This window comes from Ischnura elegans, chromosome 9 (genome assembly GCF_921293095.1).
Source record: "Ischnura elegans chromosome 9, ioIscEleg1.1, whole genome shotgun sequence".
Classification (NCBI taxonomy): domain Eukaryota; kingdom Metazoa; phylum Arthropoda; class Insecta; order Odonata; family Coenagrionidae; genus Ischnura; species Ischnura elegans.
Window position 1 is genome coordinate 92,737,671 of NC_060254.1, and position 19,198 is coordinate 92,756,868.

Here is a 19,198-nt window from a genome sequence, read left to right on the forward strand (position 1 = left end):
TTCATCTTCTAAACTATTATAAAACTTATATTTAATAGGTATTATGCATTCCCAATTACAACCAACTTTTTCAGTATAAAAAGTTATTTTAAACAGGATCCAAAAACTGATATCAAACACACTTGAATTATTTTTATCGTTTTTAAGCATCAATATCTTGCCATTACTCAAAATAACGCCTTAAATGTCAAAGAAAGATGGATAACTAATAGGAAACAATTGAATTTATCATGTTTATCCCTTTTCTTTACACATTCTGCAGGCGTGACGTGAGGTCTCTCAGACCGCTAATCGAATTAATTTGTAAATTTATAGAATTTAACCAATAAAAACGTTTAATTTTAATACAGTAGACTCCCGATTATCCGGGCTAATGATGGGGAGGGACGGCACGAATAATCGGAAAACACGGATAACCCAAACATCAAATCCAATGTCTTGTAATGATCATAATTTACGTAAAACAAACAATATATTATTATTTATGCCATTATTCTGCTTTATTAGCGTGCTTCCCGGACTCAATGAGAGCTTTCTTCGCCAGTTCGCGATCTTTTTAGCGGCAATAACATGGTTGTACTCGTATTATTAATGCTCCATGTAAGGCCTGGTTTCGAAAACCACACTATCGTAGCTGTGTGATCGCGGATACAGAAAAGTGATTTGCACAAACGCTTCAAAACAACTGCTCGACGTCGGAAACTACATCGTCAGGCACCACGCCACGCAGTCGCGTCTCGCACAAGTTGCCCGGGTTGCAACTGCTGCCGGACGTGTATCCGTGATCACGGAGTGCGTTCGCGCACTGCTAGGCTTGGAAAACACGAACTCGGTGATCCCTTGAATGCAGCTAGCGCGCGATCGCTTCCGTTTTACGAACGGGATTCTGACGGAAATGATAAGCCTGGTGTATCCTAGCATTAATGCAGTAATTCCGATAATTTTGGGTCCAATTTTATTTTTTTATAAGATCGCGGGAAAAATTGAGCGAGAGTTAAAATCATGCACGGATAATCCACAACCCGGATAAACCGCAGCCGGATAATCGGGAGTCTGCTGTAGTTTTATATCCTTACTATACAAAAATTTGAAGCTAAAGATGATTTTAGATACTTATAAACAGCCAATTTCAAAATATTCATAATTTTAAAATCACAGAGGTCTCTTAGACCTCACGTCACCGGTTAAGGGTTAAAACAAAAAAACTACTTCAATACTTTTAAATAATATTATATTTATGTGTTTACAAGGATAAGGAATAGGTAAGTTAGCATACATTGCATGTAAAATTTAAGTTCATTCAATTCAAGACATTGCTTCAACCCCATAAGTAGATGTTGACTTCACCTGTCTATTCTTTGTGTTTTTGAATCTTATCTTGAGTAAAAGAGTGCACTTCGATTCCGTTGCCTAGTCTGACATTCCACATTTCGATTAAGTTATAAAAATTGTACTAAGCTACTGCACTTAATTAAGACAAACACATTTTAGGCCAGAAATGAAATGTTAAAGAGGTAAAATTTTACATGAAATGAATTTGAAATAAAGGATTTCGAAATTCCAGGTAGGAGTAAAAAATTCATGCATAATTCCAGGGACAAAAATTCACTCACAATTATGTACAGATTTTCCCGGGTGCTGGACACACAGGATAACATAAAATAATGGAATTCACTGTCACTTTGATACAATAATGGCCAGAGGCCATTTATTCAAACAAAACTGTCATTCTTCAAGCACAATAAAATTATCCTTTTCCACCAAGGACTATGACCTGTTTTTTCTCATTTCTCAGGCATACATTGATGGAGTGTCATGACTGAGACTCATACAAAGGCGTACCCAGGATATAACTGGGGGTGGGGGGGCAAACCATGGTGTAGGGGGGGGGAGGGCAAGCCATAAGCCATAGAATTTATGAGATTATTTCCTTGAAAAAATATTTTTATTTTAGCTACATATCTTATACTAATATATGTACATCATTTTTCGTGGGTTTAAAGAAAATTTGTTGAATGATTTCGTTTCAATTCAGTACTGATTTTGCTTAAAGACTCCTGGGATTTTTGCTTCGGGGGTGGGGGGGGGTACCCCTCGCTGGGTACGCCCATGGACTCATAAAATAAAATATAACCACATTCAAAATATTTCAAAAGATAAAGGAGACCAGAACAGATTTTAAAATGCAGTCGATGCATAAAAAATGACATTCTTCATGATGGTAAAATGGTCAACATTTAACATTTCATTAAGTACAAAAAAATCAACCAAGGAACAACAATGAAGATCACCATGTAAATTAACCATTTTCTTGGTTCTGGCAGAATTAAACAAGAGCAACTGAAGGCACCAAGAGGCTGTTGTTGATATTCTCCTGACTACTCTGTAACGACTGAAAATGTCCAATGTCAAAACAACCAAGCTTATACTCAGCAAGTAGAATATGTTTCATCCTTGCTTCAGCATCAGCGCAGCCATGGAATCTTTTCCGTGTGACATCTAAGTCATACAGTCGTACACAGAGCTCCGCATATTCTTTCAAGTATGGTGCTCCAACGCAAAGAGGTGGAGGATTCCTTGCTGTAAGAATAAATAAATGCATCTCAAACAATAAGACCAAAACTGATTGCTACTCTAAGTTAAATGATAAGACTCTAGAGTAGCTCTCTTTGAGATCAGATGCATGCTTTATTCAATTTTTCTTTAATTCTACCTCAACTACTAACAATGTGGGAACATAGCCATCAATGACAAGATGTTAAAGAAATATAAGGTGGCTAGGTACTTGGTTCTCCAGGAAAATAGGAACCATACTACTTTTTGAGTTTTTGGGCGGTGCACCAGCTGATGCTAGCCAATGCATATTTAGATTCTCTATTTAACGTCTCTACATCATAAATGTAAAGAATGAACACATCATTAGAGGGTCAAAATGATTGTTCAAATTAAATACCCTGGAAGTCCACTGTTTAGCAATTAAAATATTTTCTGAGATCCGGGTTTCACGGGGGAATTGCTTTTGTTTTCCATGAAGTTATTCAGTCCTAAAGCATTTTTGGATAAATATGGCATGGGCTATAAATTAATAACCAACAGGAATAGTTGTCAAGTCACTTAAATACTGTGTGTAAATTTATGATATGATAGATACCTACCTATACAAGCAAGTTACCCCAATTAAATGAGGTTTAATATGTAAAACATCCATGTACTCAGAAATTATCACATCATCCTGATCTTTAGAAATAATATTACAGCAGATTAGGTACTCTGCTTTGGTATTAGACCCTCTTTACTACCTCCTCCAAAAGATGTCTACCTCATATGTTCTCAACATGACAGCAAATTTGACACTATGAGATATTGCAAGCAGAAAATGCTGTGACTATAAACTGAAATACAATAACCAAACAATTCTTCTTACTAGTTTCTACATATGAGCAATAAGTATGTGAATAATAATAGAATATAAGCAAGCATCCCAACAGAAAATTCTGACAGTGAAAAGTTTCATGAAGAATTGCTCATTTTAGTGAGATTAAGAATTCTGGCAAATTTAGAACAAAATCTAATAGAGATATTTTATTTTTTGCTTTGCCATGGGTGAGATATGAGAATTCAATGCATAAGGCCAGGTTTGCTGGGCACAGGCAAAACCAGGGTATTAGGGGAATTCCTCAAGTTTTTTTTCTTAGAGTTCCCTAGACCAGAATTCCTGAAGTATTCCTGGTTTTCCACTACCATATTTTATGGACAATTATTAAGGAAATAGAAAAATAGCTCTCTATCTGAATATTTTACTCAAAAAGAACTTACCTGAAATAGTCTCATTATAAAGAGTCACGCCGTTGTAGGTCATCGTTACTGAAATTCCATATTCACTCCGCAACAGAGTAGCATTAATACAAACTGAAAATCAACCGTGTAAACAAAAAATTATAAAGAAAGACACTTTCATTTATAGATACATAATCAAAATATCAGGTAAATAATCTCAAGCAGGTCATTTCAAACCCCAATTATTTCTTTTTATCCCCCACGCCAATTATGAACAGTGAATAATTTTATATGAAGCCAGCAAAACCCAACAGAACAAGCAACTCTTACTATGCACATGAGCTTGTTTGATATTTTGATAAATAAAACCCATTCTCAATGATTTTGACCTTCTAATAAATAGTGGTCCCTCAAACATTCACTTTTACAACATCATTTTGATGACTGATAGCCAACAGATTTTGAATTCAAAATGATTTTAAAACTAGTCTGTGGTGAGATTTATTGTGACCATTCTATTGTGAATGAAAGAGTCTATTGAGAGTGAAAGACACTGCAATGAGTTCCGATATTATTGGCACAGAAATGATCTTAACATGTTGCATACGGAGAATTCTCGTCATTTTTTTCGAAAGTTCCGGACAGATGACGAAGATTCTAGTCATTTAGACACGTCAACCTAAACAATTTTAAAGCAGACAAAACGTATTTGTTAGTACGTTTTTCAGTTGTTGCTCATTATTCATAAAGAATTGATGCATCATAACGTTTGATTGGGTAAAGTTGTATTCTAAACATTAGCTTTTTAACCATGTTTAAACCAAAGGCATTACACCCTAATAGGCACATACCTATTTCCAATCTCAACACCTCCACCCAGAATTGGCGTTCCTAGGAATTTAAATACTCCAGTACGCAACGTGTTAATCAAGTTTTACTATACACACAAGTAATTGCAAAAAAGGAGAACAGATGAAATACCTACAAATTTTATTGTTCAATTCTGTACTGTTTTAGAGCAATAATAAATGCTGAAAATGAATTTAAATATTTCAACGACAGCTGTAATAAAGAAGCACCAGTTTTTAAAGGTGTTCAAGCAAAGCATTTAACTTTGCTAACACCAAACCTAGAAAAATGTCATTCAACTGCACCAAAGTTGAGTACTTGCTTGATAAACATCTTTGCCATAATTTCTGTAAATTTGATTAACATATCATTCACAGATGAAGAGCTTATTCCAATTTCTTAAAATGCCAGAATTGGGGAGTCGAAATGCTCCGTACTCCGTGTTGTGGTACTCTGTATCAGGGGCGCAGCTAGGAAATAAGGCTGGGGGCGGGGGGGGGGGGGGGGGGGGTTAATTGCAACTAAAACTAGGGTGTGTGGGGGTATGGAATACCCACCAGGATAAGTGGTAGATGCAAGATCAATAAATTGCAAAATTTTAAGATAAATGGTTCAAAATGATGAGTTTTATGGCTTTCTGAGGGATATTTTCTTAATACTTACACTATTCTGCTAGTAATATCAATCCAATTCAGTAAAATGGATTATACTTTAAAAATTCTCTGAGCTCTAGGGGAGGTTTTATCCCCCAAAACCCTCCCCCCCCCACCCCCCGGTCGCTGCGCCACTGCTAGGTATGTCAACAATGTGACTAATATGTAATTGTCCAAGACTGCAGCAAGTGAGGAGCAGGGTTTCAAAGGCCATAAGTGGCTTCAGAGATATCGTCCTTAATCCTTACAAAACAAACCTACCAAAATGTTACCCCTATTCAGAGGCGGATCCAAAGAGGGGCCAGGGGTGTTGGGGGTGAGTGAGGGCAGGGGGGGGAGAGGGGCCATGCCTCCCCTCCCTGAGGTATCCAATGTTCACTCATTAAGTGATTGGAGGTTACCCCCAGACCACAACCAAGCCCCCCCTTCCCTTGTCCCTATCCTGGATCCGCAACTGCCCAAATCAAAATTTAATACCATTTTTCTAGCTATGTACAATCTTCAAATTATGTATCTGTAAAGCCAACAAGGAAATTAAATTATTTAATAACTGATACAATTGAGGACCTCAAATCCAGAAAGCTTGGGACCGAAGGGCTTCTGGATTTCTGGTCTTCATGGTATATTTAGTAAATTAATTAATTTATACATGTGCTCAGGCTCTTGTACTTGATATTTGATATCCTTATGTGTCCCTGACAAGGTTCTTAGCGTATGTCCGTAGCATGTGCTAAATTCCTACTCGTCCCAGAACAAGGCTTGGAGAGTGGTGCCACTAGGTGGCAAGTCGAAACACTATGCAGAGGAATTTTCAAATGTTCTGGATTTCTGGTTTTCCTGGTTTCTGGATTCCGGATATGAGGTCCTCAACTGTATTAATAATGATAGAGGTGAGCGATTCCAGCAGGATGATCCACCAAGGCAAGCATTTACCAAATAATCCCTGCAGGGTTGTAACAAAATTCCTCTCTAAAGACTGCTTGAGGCCATGGAGAAAACTACCTGTCTCTAGGATGCATAGCTACGATAAATCCTGTAACAACTCTATCCTGAGAAACATACAATTTTTACTAAAGATACAGCAGGCTCCTCATTATCCCGCTGTGATATATCCTCGTTGCAGATTATCCATGCATGATTTTCACTCTCGCTCAATATTTTCTGCAACTTTATAAAAAAGATAAAATCACCAGAATTACTGCATTAATGCTAATATACACCAGGGTTATAATTTCTGTTAGAATCCCCTTCGTAAAATGGAAGTGATCGCGCGCTAGCTGCATTTACGGGAGCACGGTGCTCCTGTTTTCCAAGCCTTGCAGTGTGCGACCACGCTCCGTGATCACGAATACACATCCCGCAGCAGTTGCAACCTGGGCAACTTGTGTGAGAGGCGACAACGTTGCGTGGTGCCTGACAGTGTAGTTTCCGACGTCGAGCAGTGGTTTTGAAGCATCCGTGCAAACCAATTTTCTGTAACCGTGATTACAAAGCTATGGATGTGTGGTTTTCGAAACCAGGGCTTGCATGGAGCATTAATAATACAAGTAAAGCCAAATTCGCGAACTGGAGAAGAAAGCTCTCAATGAGTCCGGGAACGACTAAAATAACAGAATAACTGCATACATAATTGTATATATTGTTTGTTTTACGTAAATTATGAACATTGCAAGACATTGAAGTGAAAGTTTAGGTTATCCGTTTTTTCCCGATTATTCGTGCCGTCTCTCCCCATCAATTGCCCGGATAATCGGGGGTGTGATGTATAGGGTGCAAAAACTAAAATAGTAGGTAAATTTTATTCTAAAAATATCTAAAATACATGGCTTCTATACATATGTATTAAGCTCGTAGCCTGTCAGTTTGCCTGCATTGAAGGTAAACTTCATGGGTCCCTGCCTCCCACTCACGATAGTAAGTGTCAAGAGCGGCAGGAAAAGAATTCATGGATTGAAGTGAAAGTACGTAGTCCCCTCACATTGAATGCGAAAATATAATGCAGTCCGCTGACGGAAGATAGATAGATGTTCGGGTGATGGACATTCACCACATCATAGCAGCAGGATTGTAATCCGTAGCTGGATGTTATGGTACAAGTAAATTTGCGCTCGCATGACACCATGCATGCTTTCAAAAATACATCACGTAGCTTGTGTTCCACTCAGAATTTCTGCACGCACATTTTAGACTTTGTGTAGCTCGACACCGTGTAAAGTTGCGGGCAAAAAATGTTCAATAAGGACCAAAAACAGCCTGCCCACAAAACGGAAGACAAACAAGAGCAAGCCACAATTAATTCCATGACCCCAAAAACCTCTGCGACCATTTCTCGCAAGTGGCCCATGATTCTTGCAATTGGGCCATGAATCTCATGATTGAGCCATGACAAGCAAAGAGATGACAACCAGTAGCCCAGCAAGGTCAACCTGGGTGCATAGCATGCAGGAGGGCACTGCTAGTCTCAACTCATTACAAATAAAGCGCCATGACAGCACTATGGGAAGGTATAGACAAAAAGCCACAGAAAATGGCTCTCCATCATGATCATCATAGGTTGCCCACAAAAAACTGTGCCCAACCTATGGACTGCTGGCCATATTCCATCCCAAAAGAGAGTGATGTAGCCCGATATGTCACTCTCATGTACAATGTGTTTTGGAAGCAGGTCCACAAGATGAGGCACTTGTGTACAAACATGTTCTGGCCTACAAGATTCATCTAACTATAAAGCCGTCGGACAAAGATTTTTGGGCACCACTCTACTTTAAGTCTCATTGTTCACATCATAATTTTTCCACACACACCATTTCAGATTTTAAAAACCGTTGTCGACCAGAATAACTTGGCCAGGGGATGAAAAGGCTATCAAGAATAGCACAGAGGACGACTGATCTCAAAGAATACCAGAATTTAATATTTCTGAGATGAAGAAGACTTAGTATTATTCATAATTCTAATTATTGAGCTAAACAAACCTTTGGCTCACACAGCTTTGATGTGCATAAGAACAACTGATTTTTCTAACATCCCATGAATTGGCAGTAACAAAAATTAAGTGAATGGCAGTTTACTCTTGTATTTCGAATCCTCTAGACTAATTGAAAGTTATAAATCAAGGCTGCAAATTTATTCCTTGCTATAGAGGGGTATCAAATTTATAGTTTAAAAAATACTTCATTTATAAACCTTGAGTAGCTGTCAAAATTATATTTCAATCAAACGTTTGCAAATAGTGCGAAAAACGTTTGCACCTGGCTTGCTACATTCGAAACTGGGACCTCACAAAGTTGACATGCTAAAAGAATGGTACTACTCATCAGTGCCTTACCCGTAGCGTTCAGGTAGATTTTTTCTTCCTCTAAATGCTCACAGCAGCCGCACGAATAATTCAAACAATGACAGCCGTTTCTGGTTTCGTTCAACAGAAATCCCTCATCTTGAACAGTTGCGTTTACGCTTTTGGCATCAGAACGTATCGATGAACCTGAAATAATGGCATACGAAATTATATTTCGGTAACTAAGAATACAAATTTTTTAGAGTCATGAAAGCAATCGTCGCTCTCAAACACCTACTCGTGGAAACAGAATTCGCGAAGCAACTAATTACGGACGTACATATCAGCAAAATTATCTTTCCCCACATTTTAATCCTCCCCATAAAATCTCAATATATTATGAAAATGGCAACGGCAGTGGTTTACCGCAACATACAATTAAATAAATCTACAAGTGAACTAATGCCGCACAATGTCAAATCACCGCAATATTGAGAGCGAACCGAATTTCGTTCGTCAATTTATGTAGTAGTTGTAAATTTCTCCTTACAGAGGTCTCCGTCTTCTCAACTGAACGTCTGTAGCAATTCGGCCGAAATTTACGTTTGGCAACAAATTTGGTTAGTTGTGAAAGTTAATGAGGTGGTGACTTTAAGGTTATGTGTAATTATAAATTTAGCTAATATATTTTTCGTGCTGTTTTGATTTTTTCGTGAAGGTAATGGCGGGGATCGGCAGTAAAATGAATTTACCAGGACCTCTAAGAATCATAGGCAAGAAGCATATAGAACAAGCTGGGCAATGGTAAAGTAGGCTCTTTTGAATTCCACGGGTTTTTTCATTGGATGCTCAATAGAATTTCGTATGGTTGGATTGCCAGAAGATTGAGCTTCACTGATGTTTTTCTTATCAATTTCTGACCCAATTAGTGACGTAGAGCAGTTGAAATTTCAGTTCTAGCAAGGCCTTAAGGTCATTCATCATTCTGGGAACTAGTCAAACTTTTTAAAAGTTATAGTGGTGGTATTGTGGCGGTTGATATCGGTGTTAAGAGTCTTACATTAGTAGAGCCTTTAAATGACTATATACCATATTTTCTTACAATTAGTGGTTATCTGAACGCTCTTAGCAGGGCAGAAAGAGACTATTCTGCGTTATGAAGTAGTTCATGGGTTTTCTGTAATAAATGATATGTACGAAGCAATCTCATCTTCCTTGTGGTGATACTTAACTTTGAATTATGAAATGTTCCCACCCTGATTAGTAAACGAGGATGCCACACGTTAGGTACTTTTTGAGACTTTCATTCCTGACGTTCGTTATCATTGGCTTTTCATTACTTCATTGTGATATCGTAAATTCTTTGCTCTTATTCTCTGCCAAAAAGAGTGGCACTTGAAAAGACGTGTCTTTCTGAGTAGTGTTAATTCAGGTGGAAGTGTACATAAGTCGATTTATCTTCTGTCTTAATATTATCCAATACTTCATTTTTCTATGCGTCATCCTCACATCTTTGAAAATTACTTTCAGCCCTGCTGGTAAAATAAGTGATGCTTATTAGATCACTAATAGCAGTACCTTTGTGGTTTTAAGTACAGTTGAGGACCTCAAATCCGGAAAGCTTGGGACCAAAGGGTTTCTGGATTACTGGTTTTTCTGCATTTCTGGTCTTGAGGGCCTTCCCAAAGATATTTCCCATTTTTAATAACTCCTCTTTGATTTAAAGTATGACAGGTGAATTCTCCATTTCTCTAAGTCATGTAATCAAGGAGAGTGAAGCTGATGACTTGTTTCATCACTCGTATTTTTCCATAGTGAAGGGTGTACATGTGGTCACCTATGACACCTACACGTAGATGATAATGTAGCAAAGTAAGCCATGAGCCATTCTGGATTTCTGGGTTTCAGGATTCCGTGTTTGAGTTCCTCAACTGTAGTTCATGATCAGTGATAGAAAATAAAAAGGATATGGAATTACAAATGATTGCTTCATCAGTATCTGCTGTATCCCTTGCATTATGTACCTCCCACTTTTCTGTTAGCATGCCTCTCTATTTGGTTTATTGTTCCTTTTTAGGTCCTTTCATCTTCATGAATCACATTTTAGGCCCTTCTGTTAATTTCTTCTCATGCAACCTTTATGAGGTACCTGTTTTCACTTGGCCCATTTACCCTCAGGCATGCCTTAACAAGATGTCTTTTTTTTCAAGCATTCCTTTTCATTTGTCTGTGCACATCCTTGATAGATCTTAAATACATGGACATGATCTACAACATACTGAGACATGGTCGTAAGTTGTTTCTAATGTTCCAGAAATTGTTATTGACTGTCCTCACACCTCAGTAATCAAACTTTCAGTTATCAACGTGCAAAATTCTTATTTTTCACTGTGTTCTCTGTCATGCTATTCCTTACAATATCACCTATTATGCTGCAGTATACCTTTAATAGCCAAGGGTACCCACTCGGGCGAAGTGGAAAAACCGATCGATCCAGCAATTCATGAACAACATTGTCGGAGCAAATCATACAATTGTTGAGGGATTGGTCAAAAAACCCATAGTGATGGTGTCTGTATGGAGAAATAATTTTGCCCAAAAAGGTGTACAGAAGTGGTAGTGTCCATACATGGTGTGATCAAAAAAACACTGGGCTGATTTTATAACTTGTTTATTTTGCCAGATACAAGCTTAATCGAACTTGTTACCCTCAAAGTACATGCCTTGGCTGAAGACACACCTTTGCCAACTTTTCTTCTTTGGAAATATTCATGCATTACAACTGCTCTTCTTTAAGAATCATTTATTTTTCTTTCAGATTATTCTTATAAAATTTCCTTTACCTACCTTGGTGATTAAGTTTTCTATCAATGCTAATGTTTTCTGGGCTATTACTCATCCATATTGAGGTGTAATTTTGCTTCATTTGAAAGCATTTTATGCAGATTCTGACTTCTATTAAAAATCTGTGGTGAACTCATATTGAATGTAATTTCTTCCTTACGTCCATTTTTTTGGTATATGCTGGATAATTGTGTGTTACATTGATGTTACTTTTGATCAGGCTTTCTGGAATGCATGATGGGAAGCTTAATGTAATTTATCAAGTATCATTTTTTTAATGTATCAATCTGATTTATTTTTAGGGTTCCATCATTAGTTGGATATGGCACAGCAGCCTTTTGTGGGCTTCTGTATTTTACGGATTGGAAAGCTGTGATGAAATACGTCCCATACTACAACATCCCTTTTAAAAATGAAGGGGAAGAAAAGTGATTAGGTAATTAATTTTAAAAGTAAGTAAGTGTTGCAGGAAATTTTGCCATAACATACTGAACTCTTTTATTTCATTCTTGAAATTAATGTATAACTTGTTTTTTTGTGTTCATGGACGTTAAATAATTGGAATTATAATTATCTTTACAGGTTTCTAAGGAAAACCTATTGCCCGATATTCGGTAGCATCCCATGTAAAAATTGTAGAAAAATAATTATACTATGTAAAATTAATTAAAATTACCATCTTTATCATGAAATGGCATATCATTATTTTTCTCAACCCATTCACTAGAGTTTCTTAGAGCGAATTTATAAATAACTATTACTCTTTTGTGAATGTGAATTAGACTCATTATTATGAAGTTCCCAGGACCGAAAAACCAGAGGTTCGTAATAACAAATTTTGTAAGGACGTTTCTTTTAAGAATCATTGCAAAAAATATACCTTAACATAATTTCTTGTCAATTTCCTGTACTTCCTGTAGTCGTGCTGTGGAATAGTTTCCGAGTTATGTGTTTGATATATACGATTAAATTACGTGTAAAGTTATAAAAACCAAGCAAATTCATTTGATTTTATCAATAGCAGAATGCAGGTGAATTTCATTAATTTCAGTACTTCCTCAATCATAACACATCATTTATTTAAAAAATAATATGTAACTAATTACTCTGTAGAATATGTACAACATGTAGAAGAACATCTAGCGGGAATAGCGTGATGGAAATCAAAATGATAAAAGATAGATCTGAAATGACTTCATGTACATATCACACAATTTATAATAGGGCCATGTTTGTTATTTCCATCTATTGGAATTAAGGCAGCAGTGATAAAAATTTTCAGTTTTTTCATTAAAATAAGTTAAGGGAATGTAATGCAAGGCTGTGGACCTTCCAGCAGAACCTACTGACCCTAGTTTTTTTAATAGAGTGGTACTTAAGGAATTCTGTGTTTGTTTGGCAAATTAAGAGGATAATTTGCCTATTAATATTATGCGTGTTGGGTCTAGTTTTGTACTGGCTTATAAAGAGTGAGGAAACTACATTTTTCTATTGTATGGTTTCAAATATGTGTCATATTTAAGTCCTTGTAGAAACACTTTATGGCATTTACTTAAATACATTTAAGGATTCAATAGCTTCATTCATATTTTGTCCACTTAAAGGAGTACATATTAGATCTAAGTAGGTACACTGTTTTGAAATATATTTTAAAAAAACATCTTACCTTTCAGAAAATCATTTGAGATTTCCTTGAGATAGCAAATTTTGAAATATGTTGCATCGAAAATGAGAACATATTGTTCATGTTGCCGATGGTTTTGTGTGCTTAGCTAATGTCTTCCTTGCATTTTTTTTATAAGCTCAGCAGGAATATTGCCTATTCTATATGATTTATTCTTCAGTAGGTCCTTTATCGTTGCATAAACTTTGGATTCTAAAATTGAAGCTCTCACATCATCCTTTTTGGCTTCACTTCCTCTTCAATTCTTTCTCGTAAATGGTTATTTTTCTGTGTCACTCCTCCAGGTACTCCTTCCATCTTTTCAATTTGTCTTTCAATGAGAAGATCCCTGTTTTTACTCGTAATGGCATTGCATCTTGTGCTCTGCTCTTTGAGGTGATTCTTCTCTATCCTATGGGCTGCTTCTGGTATTCCACGTATTAGAGGTTGTACTGCATTTACTGGCTTATTTCCTTCATCCACATTTCTTTGGCTCTCCATGCTTTGCAACTTATTTAGTTTCTTATTTTCTTGTGGTTAAGTTTCCCTCCTTTTGTTAAAGCATTCTTGTACTGTCTCAAATGAGTTCTAAGACTTCATCTTTGATCCATGGATTTTTCTTTATAGCTTTTCTTCTCCCAAAAACTCCTATTGCTGCCTCCAGTAGTCCACTTTTAAAGTCTTTCCTGCAATCTTCCAGTGAATTTTTGTAACATCCTATTTTATTTTACTCTCTACTGGCTCTTGAAATGCTAGCTGATGTTGGCCCTCCTTCAATTATTCCACCTTTCGTACATAATTACAGTTCCCTTCTGTTTATTGAATGTTAGGTGGCATTTCATCATCAATAAATTATAGTTGCTCTTGATATCAATCCCAGGGTAGCTTTTGTGGTCACCTGGTTCCTAAATCTCTGCTTCTCTAAGATATAGTATGGATACATATTTGAAGTATGTATGCTCATATCTTATAGCATTTTCTATAGGATTTTCTTCAGCTATGATTTTTAAGTAAAGTGTTAGAAAAACTTGATTGAGTTCTTTGCAGAATTCCAGGATTCTCTTTTCTCTTTCATTTTATTTACCTCATCCATATTCTCCCATTATTCATCTATCTTAACCCTCTGATGGTGATTCCAATCTCTTAGAATAATAAGTTTCTTTTACCTGTTAGATTACTTCTGCGATATCCTTGTATATATCTTCTACCTCTTCATCTTCATAGTCCATCATTGACTTGAAAACCTGAATCACTACAGTATCAAATGGTCTCAATTGTAACCATGACTATCCTTTCATTGAATCACGGAAAGCTTTTCACCTGAATTGTGATGCTTCTAAGAACTATCCCCACCCCAGCATTGTCATAATATCAATCCTGTTTGTCAATGTATAAATTCTGTTGTTTCCACTCCGAAAATCTCCTTGAGGCCACTTCATTTTGCTGATTTCTAATATGTTGGTGTTCATTCTTTGTATTTCGGCCTTCAAGGTCTTAAGTTTACTGCAGGTATGAGGCGATATCACATTCCATTTTCATATCCTTAAAAGTCTATCATACTTGACCAATGTACCCTGTTGAGTAGTCCTCACCCAGGTATTCTACTGAATAATAATTTTATTTGCTCTTACATTTTGATTTCACATTTGAATAACAAAGAGAAGGAGCTATAGGTAGCCTCCAAGGTCATAGGACCAGAATTGAGCCACCATCAGATAACAAAAATGTATGCCAGTAAAAGAAATAATAATGTAGTGAATAATACATGAATGTTTTATAGAAATAACATCAAAATAAATTTCCAATTATTTCTTGTGAGAAAAGCCAGTCTTCGGCTTGTCTTCACACTTTACCTGAGGATTTAATTTTATTGCGCAGTAAATGAAATAACTTTCGCCCCATATAAGGAAGACAACGTTTATATATGTTAACCTTGGTTTAGGGACTAGTTTACCTCCAGGATATTTTACTATAACAAATGCCAGCATTTGCTCTGTTGATGATTGGAGTAGGCCTGCTCCTTGGGTGGCATGTGTGGTAATTTCCCCATGCCTTCCTCATCACGGTACTGTAGCTGTTGAAGTAAATGTTTCCATGTATGTAGTGATATGACAGACACTGTTCTCCGCCTTCACTCAGGTGAAGAACTGCTGCCCACTCCTCCAAGTGTGGGTAAGCATAATAGTTATAGGCCTTCCATCAAGTCATGGTTTCTTCACAGGTTTCTGTGAAAGAAGATGGCCAACCTTACCAATAACCCCTCTGAATGCCATTGCTTTTTGTCCACGACTGCTTATTTGATGAGAAAACCCACTTATATATAAGCCAACCTCTGTATCTAGAAGTCGACCCAATATGCAACTCAGTGGAAACTTTCAGTGGCTGTAAGCGAAGTCACGAGAAAATAAATACAATGCGATTTCAAATGTAGTGCATTGATTGGTAATTACCCTCCATTACGTTCTTATTGAATTATTTTCTTTGCAGTTGTAATCATTAAGTCAGTTATGCAAACAAATATCATTAAAACTGACCATATGTTTGGCACCATGCATCAATATTCAGGTTATTGATTATCACCGGGTATCAAAGCCATGGCCGTTTCTTCTCTTTTTTGGACTAGAATAATTATGAGAATTGTATTGTATCAATATTTCATTAAACAGTTCCACCAGGTAAAGCCTTAGTGGATTTTAAGTGTTACCCATTTAAAGTGTTACATTCTTACTCCTTGTTTATCCACATTCTTAAGTTTTTCCATAGGTATTTCAAGCGTCTCTGATACTAATCTGTTGGTGCTCACATTGCTTTTGTCTCATCCATTCAGCACTTCACTCCATGCAAGTTCTAACACTTTCTTCCTTATTGCCAAAATTTATGGTGAGGAATTGAGTACCCTTACCTTAAATATGACTCACTTGATGCTTTAACCTGAAGGTTGGTTTTCATAGATGAGAGTACGGCAAAACTGGCCTTTACTCAGGTTTGAAACTGTAGCGCTTTGACTAGTCGCGTAGTGCTCCAACCACTTAGCCATTATATTTTCCCCTAAATTGAATGCCATAGCTTTTACCTCAAGGTTGGTTTTCATAGACAAGAGTACAGCAAACCTGGTCTTTACTCAGGTTTGAAACTGTGGTTCTTTGACTAGTAGCTCAATGCTCCAACCACTAGGCCATTATATTTTCCTCTAAATTGTACGTCATTGCTTCAACCTGAAGGTTGGTTAGGATAGATGTATGTAAAAAAAAACCTGGGCCTTTTCATCCCAAATCAGACAGGAGGGTATCAGGTTACCACGCCAGCCAGTTAAAATTCCTTGGAAAGGTTATGTGAAATATCCCATTATGTTTGTCCATTTTCTCACTGTCCTAGAGTTTCCTGGCCAAAGTTACCTCAACCAATAGAATAGCCATCATGTCTCTGTTCTTTTATTTATTTGATTTAATATTCCATAGAGCCTCCCTTCAAGTTAGGTACTTCACTTGTTATCAAACCTACTTCAATCATTGCTATACTGCATGTAACTACTATGTAATGAGACAAGTGCCAGTATGGCAAGTGACTCTTGGAAAAACATGGTGTATTCATCAGTAACTTTGCCCCAAAAACATGATGGGATGAGAGGCTGTAGTTTTCAATCTTCCCTGGTCTAATGGTCACTAGCTTGAAAAATTCCTTGCTATACCATGTGCTTAACCTGAGTTACGATAGTTTGAGGCATCATAAATGCATAGAAAATGCAAGTACATATGCCCTTGGCAGTGGACTTCCTTTGTATTATTTGGCTTGTATTGATTGAATCCTTGGGGGTAGTAGTTTCAAGTTTTCTGTTGTTAATGAAAAGAGGTGTAAGAATGTAAATCCTGAATTTTTTGGCCGAAATATTGTCAGTCAAAAAATGTATCCCCATTTACAGTGTTTTTTTAATTTTTGAACATACCTCTATCCCAGTGGGCTAGCCAGGAATTTTGTCAATGGGGGGTGCAAAACCAGGGTGGAGAATTTTTTAAGAACAGAGAACTAAGTTGAGGGTTTAAACTATTTTGTAACACTTTTCATAATTGAAAAAACTTCATTTTTCAGAGAAATCTTATGTAATTTCATGATTTTTCAATATTTTGTCAACTTATGAAGCAAAGTATGTATGTAATTGTGCTTATAATTTTTGTTGGGGGGGGGGGGGAATTTGGGGGGGTCCGGACCTCGTTGCGCTACTGCTCTGGCTAATCTTCATTTTTTGAGGTATGTACTTGAGGTAGTAAAAACTGTGACATTGGGGTGATTAGAACAAGGGGAATGCAATCAATTAGTTCCACATCACAATCAGCTTTTGGACTTATTTTTCTACCTTCTTGCATCCAGAGTGGGACCAAGAGTAATGAAAGCTGATTTAATCATGAATCCTTTCATGAACACATGAGTGATCTTCATATTCCTGCAGTAATGAGAAAAAAAACACCAATAAAAATAATTAGGTTAGGTAGATGCATAGAAGTTGGAAAAAAATTGTGTTGGTATTGGTTAGTGTAGAAAAGTTGCTTAATTTCATTTTGTGCTTCCAGTAGATTGTTTTGTTTCAACTTTTGGAAGACTTTTAGAATGAGTCTTCTTGAATTATAAAAAATCATTTTCCAGGCCTACATCTGATTGGTTGCATAAAGCATCAAAGTTTTAATTAATGAAGCTAGGTTCACTATATTAATACCTGTGTATGAGCAATCCTATATGATTTATCACTTCTGAGCTGCATGTGAGCTAAAAGTGATGAATGGGAAACAGTTTTTCAGTAATTCAAAATTACTACATTATTTAATTTAGTATATGTATTTATTCAACAGAACTTGATTTGTTTAAGATTCATAGTGCTTAACATTGTAAAAGAAATTATGAATTCAAGGCTTCGAATCATTGTGCAATACAAAAGAATACGAATTGTTAGTTACAGTCATATTTTTACATTCGCTAACCAGACAAAGCTATTAGTGTCACTTTTAATTTGTTTTTATATCATTTATTGCACTCTCATTTGGTACATTTATATCTACTTACAGTTTGAACGAACCACTTACTACTCAATGGGAAATGACATCTTTCCACATCAGTCAAATGAATGCAAAAGAATTGTGTGCTTGTGTGAAAACATTTTGCATTCCTTTATATAAAAAATGACAGTTCAGCTCATCCTGAGCCATTACCATCTGGTTAGATAAAACAACATTATAAATAAGTACATTAAATAATGCAATTAAGTAACAAAAACGACACCAATAATGGTTTCAAACTATTTACATAACCCTTATCTCTATTGGCAAAGGGTGATAATAATTAGGTATCTGAATAATTTTTGCTGGAAACACAGCACTGAATAAGTTACTCAGTTCATCAAACAACACAAAAATACACAAATTGCTTTAAATAGTCTCTTAAATGGAATCACTAGCAAATATTTTCAGTCTTCATTTATGGAAGAGTAAGTGAAGGTGATGATGCATTATTTGGTTCCTTATTGTAAATGCCTCAGAGAACAACTAGGTGTCATTGGTGCTCTGGTGGTATATAATTTGATGCGATGTCGTTACTGCTGCCTGAGAGGAACAAACATTCACTGAGAAGGAACACCTATAGGTTCTACTTTCGACCTAAATGTTATTTTTGAACAGACATTAGCCATTGTTTAATCCTAGATGCGAAATGTTGATACATAAACACAAATACATCTAGTAAACATCACTTTTCTAGTTTTAAATAAGTTTTTGTTCTTTGGACAGACATTTATCACTCGTTTCTTCATTATTATTGCCATCCGAGGGGATGAGCTTGGTTTTATCAGTATGTAACTGGTTTTCTCAATGTTTAGGTTCTCTGGTCAATGTAAACTTTTTCACTTGAAATGATCTAGATAATATTCTGTACTAGCTAAATGATAGTGAATTAGCTCACACCTAGTTTAGTCATGGTTGAAAGTAACTTTCTTGCATTGATGACAGAAGTCTCAGGGACCATGCTTCCGTGCGGCTTCCCAATGAATCTGCAATTAACAAAAAAAATGGCAGTTACCGCACACACTTATTCTCCTCAAATCCTGCTAAGATTGTGAGAGTTAAAATTTGAAGTTTAGAAATATTTTAGTGG

General features: G+C 36.4%; 3 protein-coding genes across 6 annotated transcripts in view; 1 reads left to right on the plus strand and 2 right to left on the minus strand.

Moving 5' to 3' along the window:
• Nucleotides 1-2,193: 2,193 nt before the first annotated feature.
• Nucleotides 2,194-9,045, minus strand: LOC124165491. The gene is made up of 4 exons (XM_046542929.1): nt 8,855-9,045; nt 8,608-8,763; nt 3,817-3,909; nt 2,194-2,580 (listed from the first exon to the last, which is right to left on the minus strand). The coding sequence occupies exons 1-4, from the start codon at nt 8,937-8,939 to the stop codon at nt 2,327-2,329; spliced, it is 588 nt and encodes a 195-aa protein (XP_046398885.1). The 5' UTR covers nt 8,940-9,045; the 3' UTR covers nt 2,194-2,326.
• A 33-nt stretch (nt 9,046-9,078) lies between these two features.
• Nucleotides 9,079-12,092, plus strand: LOC124165492 (cytochrome b-c1 complex subunit 10). Of its 2 annotated transcripts, none has more exons than XM_046542931.1 (4): nt 9,079-9,176; nt 9,275-9,360; nt 11,703-11,836; nt 11,983-12,092. In XM_046542931.1, exons 2-3 carry the CDS (start codon nt 9,278-9,280, stop codon nt 11,830-11,832), a joined length of 213 nt encoding a protein of 70 aa, XP_046398887.1. In that variant the 5' UTR covers nt 9,079-9,176; nt 9,275-9,277; the 3' UTR covers nt 11,833-11,836; nt 11,983-12,092. The 2 variants fall into 2 exon arrangements, with proteins under 2 accessions (XP_046398887.1, XP_046398886.1); XM_046542930.1 differs by having other exon boundaries at nt 9,081-9,176; nt 11,703-11,852.
• A 5,792-nt stretch (nt 12,093-17,884) lies between these two features.
• The window catches only part of LOC124165620 (follistatin-A), a 303,111-nt gene continuing 301,797 nt past the window's right edge, over nt 17,885-19,198 (minus strand). For 2 of the 3 annotated variants that reach the window (XM_046543088.1, XM_046543085.1), the window contains one exon: nt 17,885-19,094. In XM_046543088.1, the coding sequence (XP_046399044.1) occupies nt 19,018-19,094 (77 nt within the window). In that variant the 3' untranslated portion in view covers nt 17,885-19,017. The remainder of the gene's footprint in view (nt 19,095-19,198) is intronic. The other variant, XM_046543086.1, reaches the window with a different exon arrangement.

Excerpts from the sequence above, each read along its gene's own strand:
- LOC124165491 (XM_046542929.1), bottom strand. The coding sequence starts at position 8,939 with ATGGGGAGGATTAAAATGTGGGGAAAGATAATTTTGCTGATATGTACG. Across the intron at positions 8,764-8,854 it reads CGCGAATTCTGTTTCCACGA|GTTCATCGATACGTTCTGAT; the intron begins GTAGGTGTTTGA and ends CCATTATTTCAG. Across the intron at positions 2,581-3,816 it reads TTATAATGAGACTATTTCAG|CAAGGAATCCTCCACCTCTT; the intron begins GTAAGTTCTTTT and ends TTATTCTTACAG.
- LOC124165492 (XM_046542931.1), top strand. The coding sequence starts at position 9,278 with ATGGCGGGGATCGGCAGTAAAATGAATTTACCAGGACCTCTAAGAATC. Across the intron at positions 9,361-11,702 it reads ATAGAACAAGCTGGGCAATG|GGTTCCATCATTAGTTGGAT; the intron begins GTAAAGTAGGCT and ends ATTTATTTTTAG.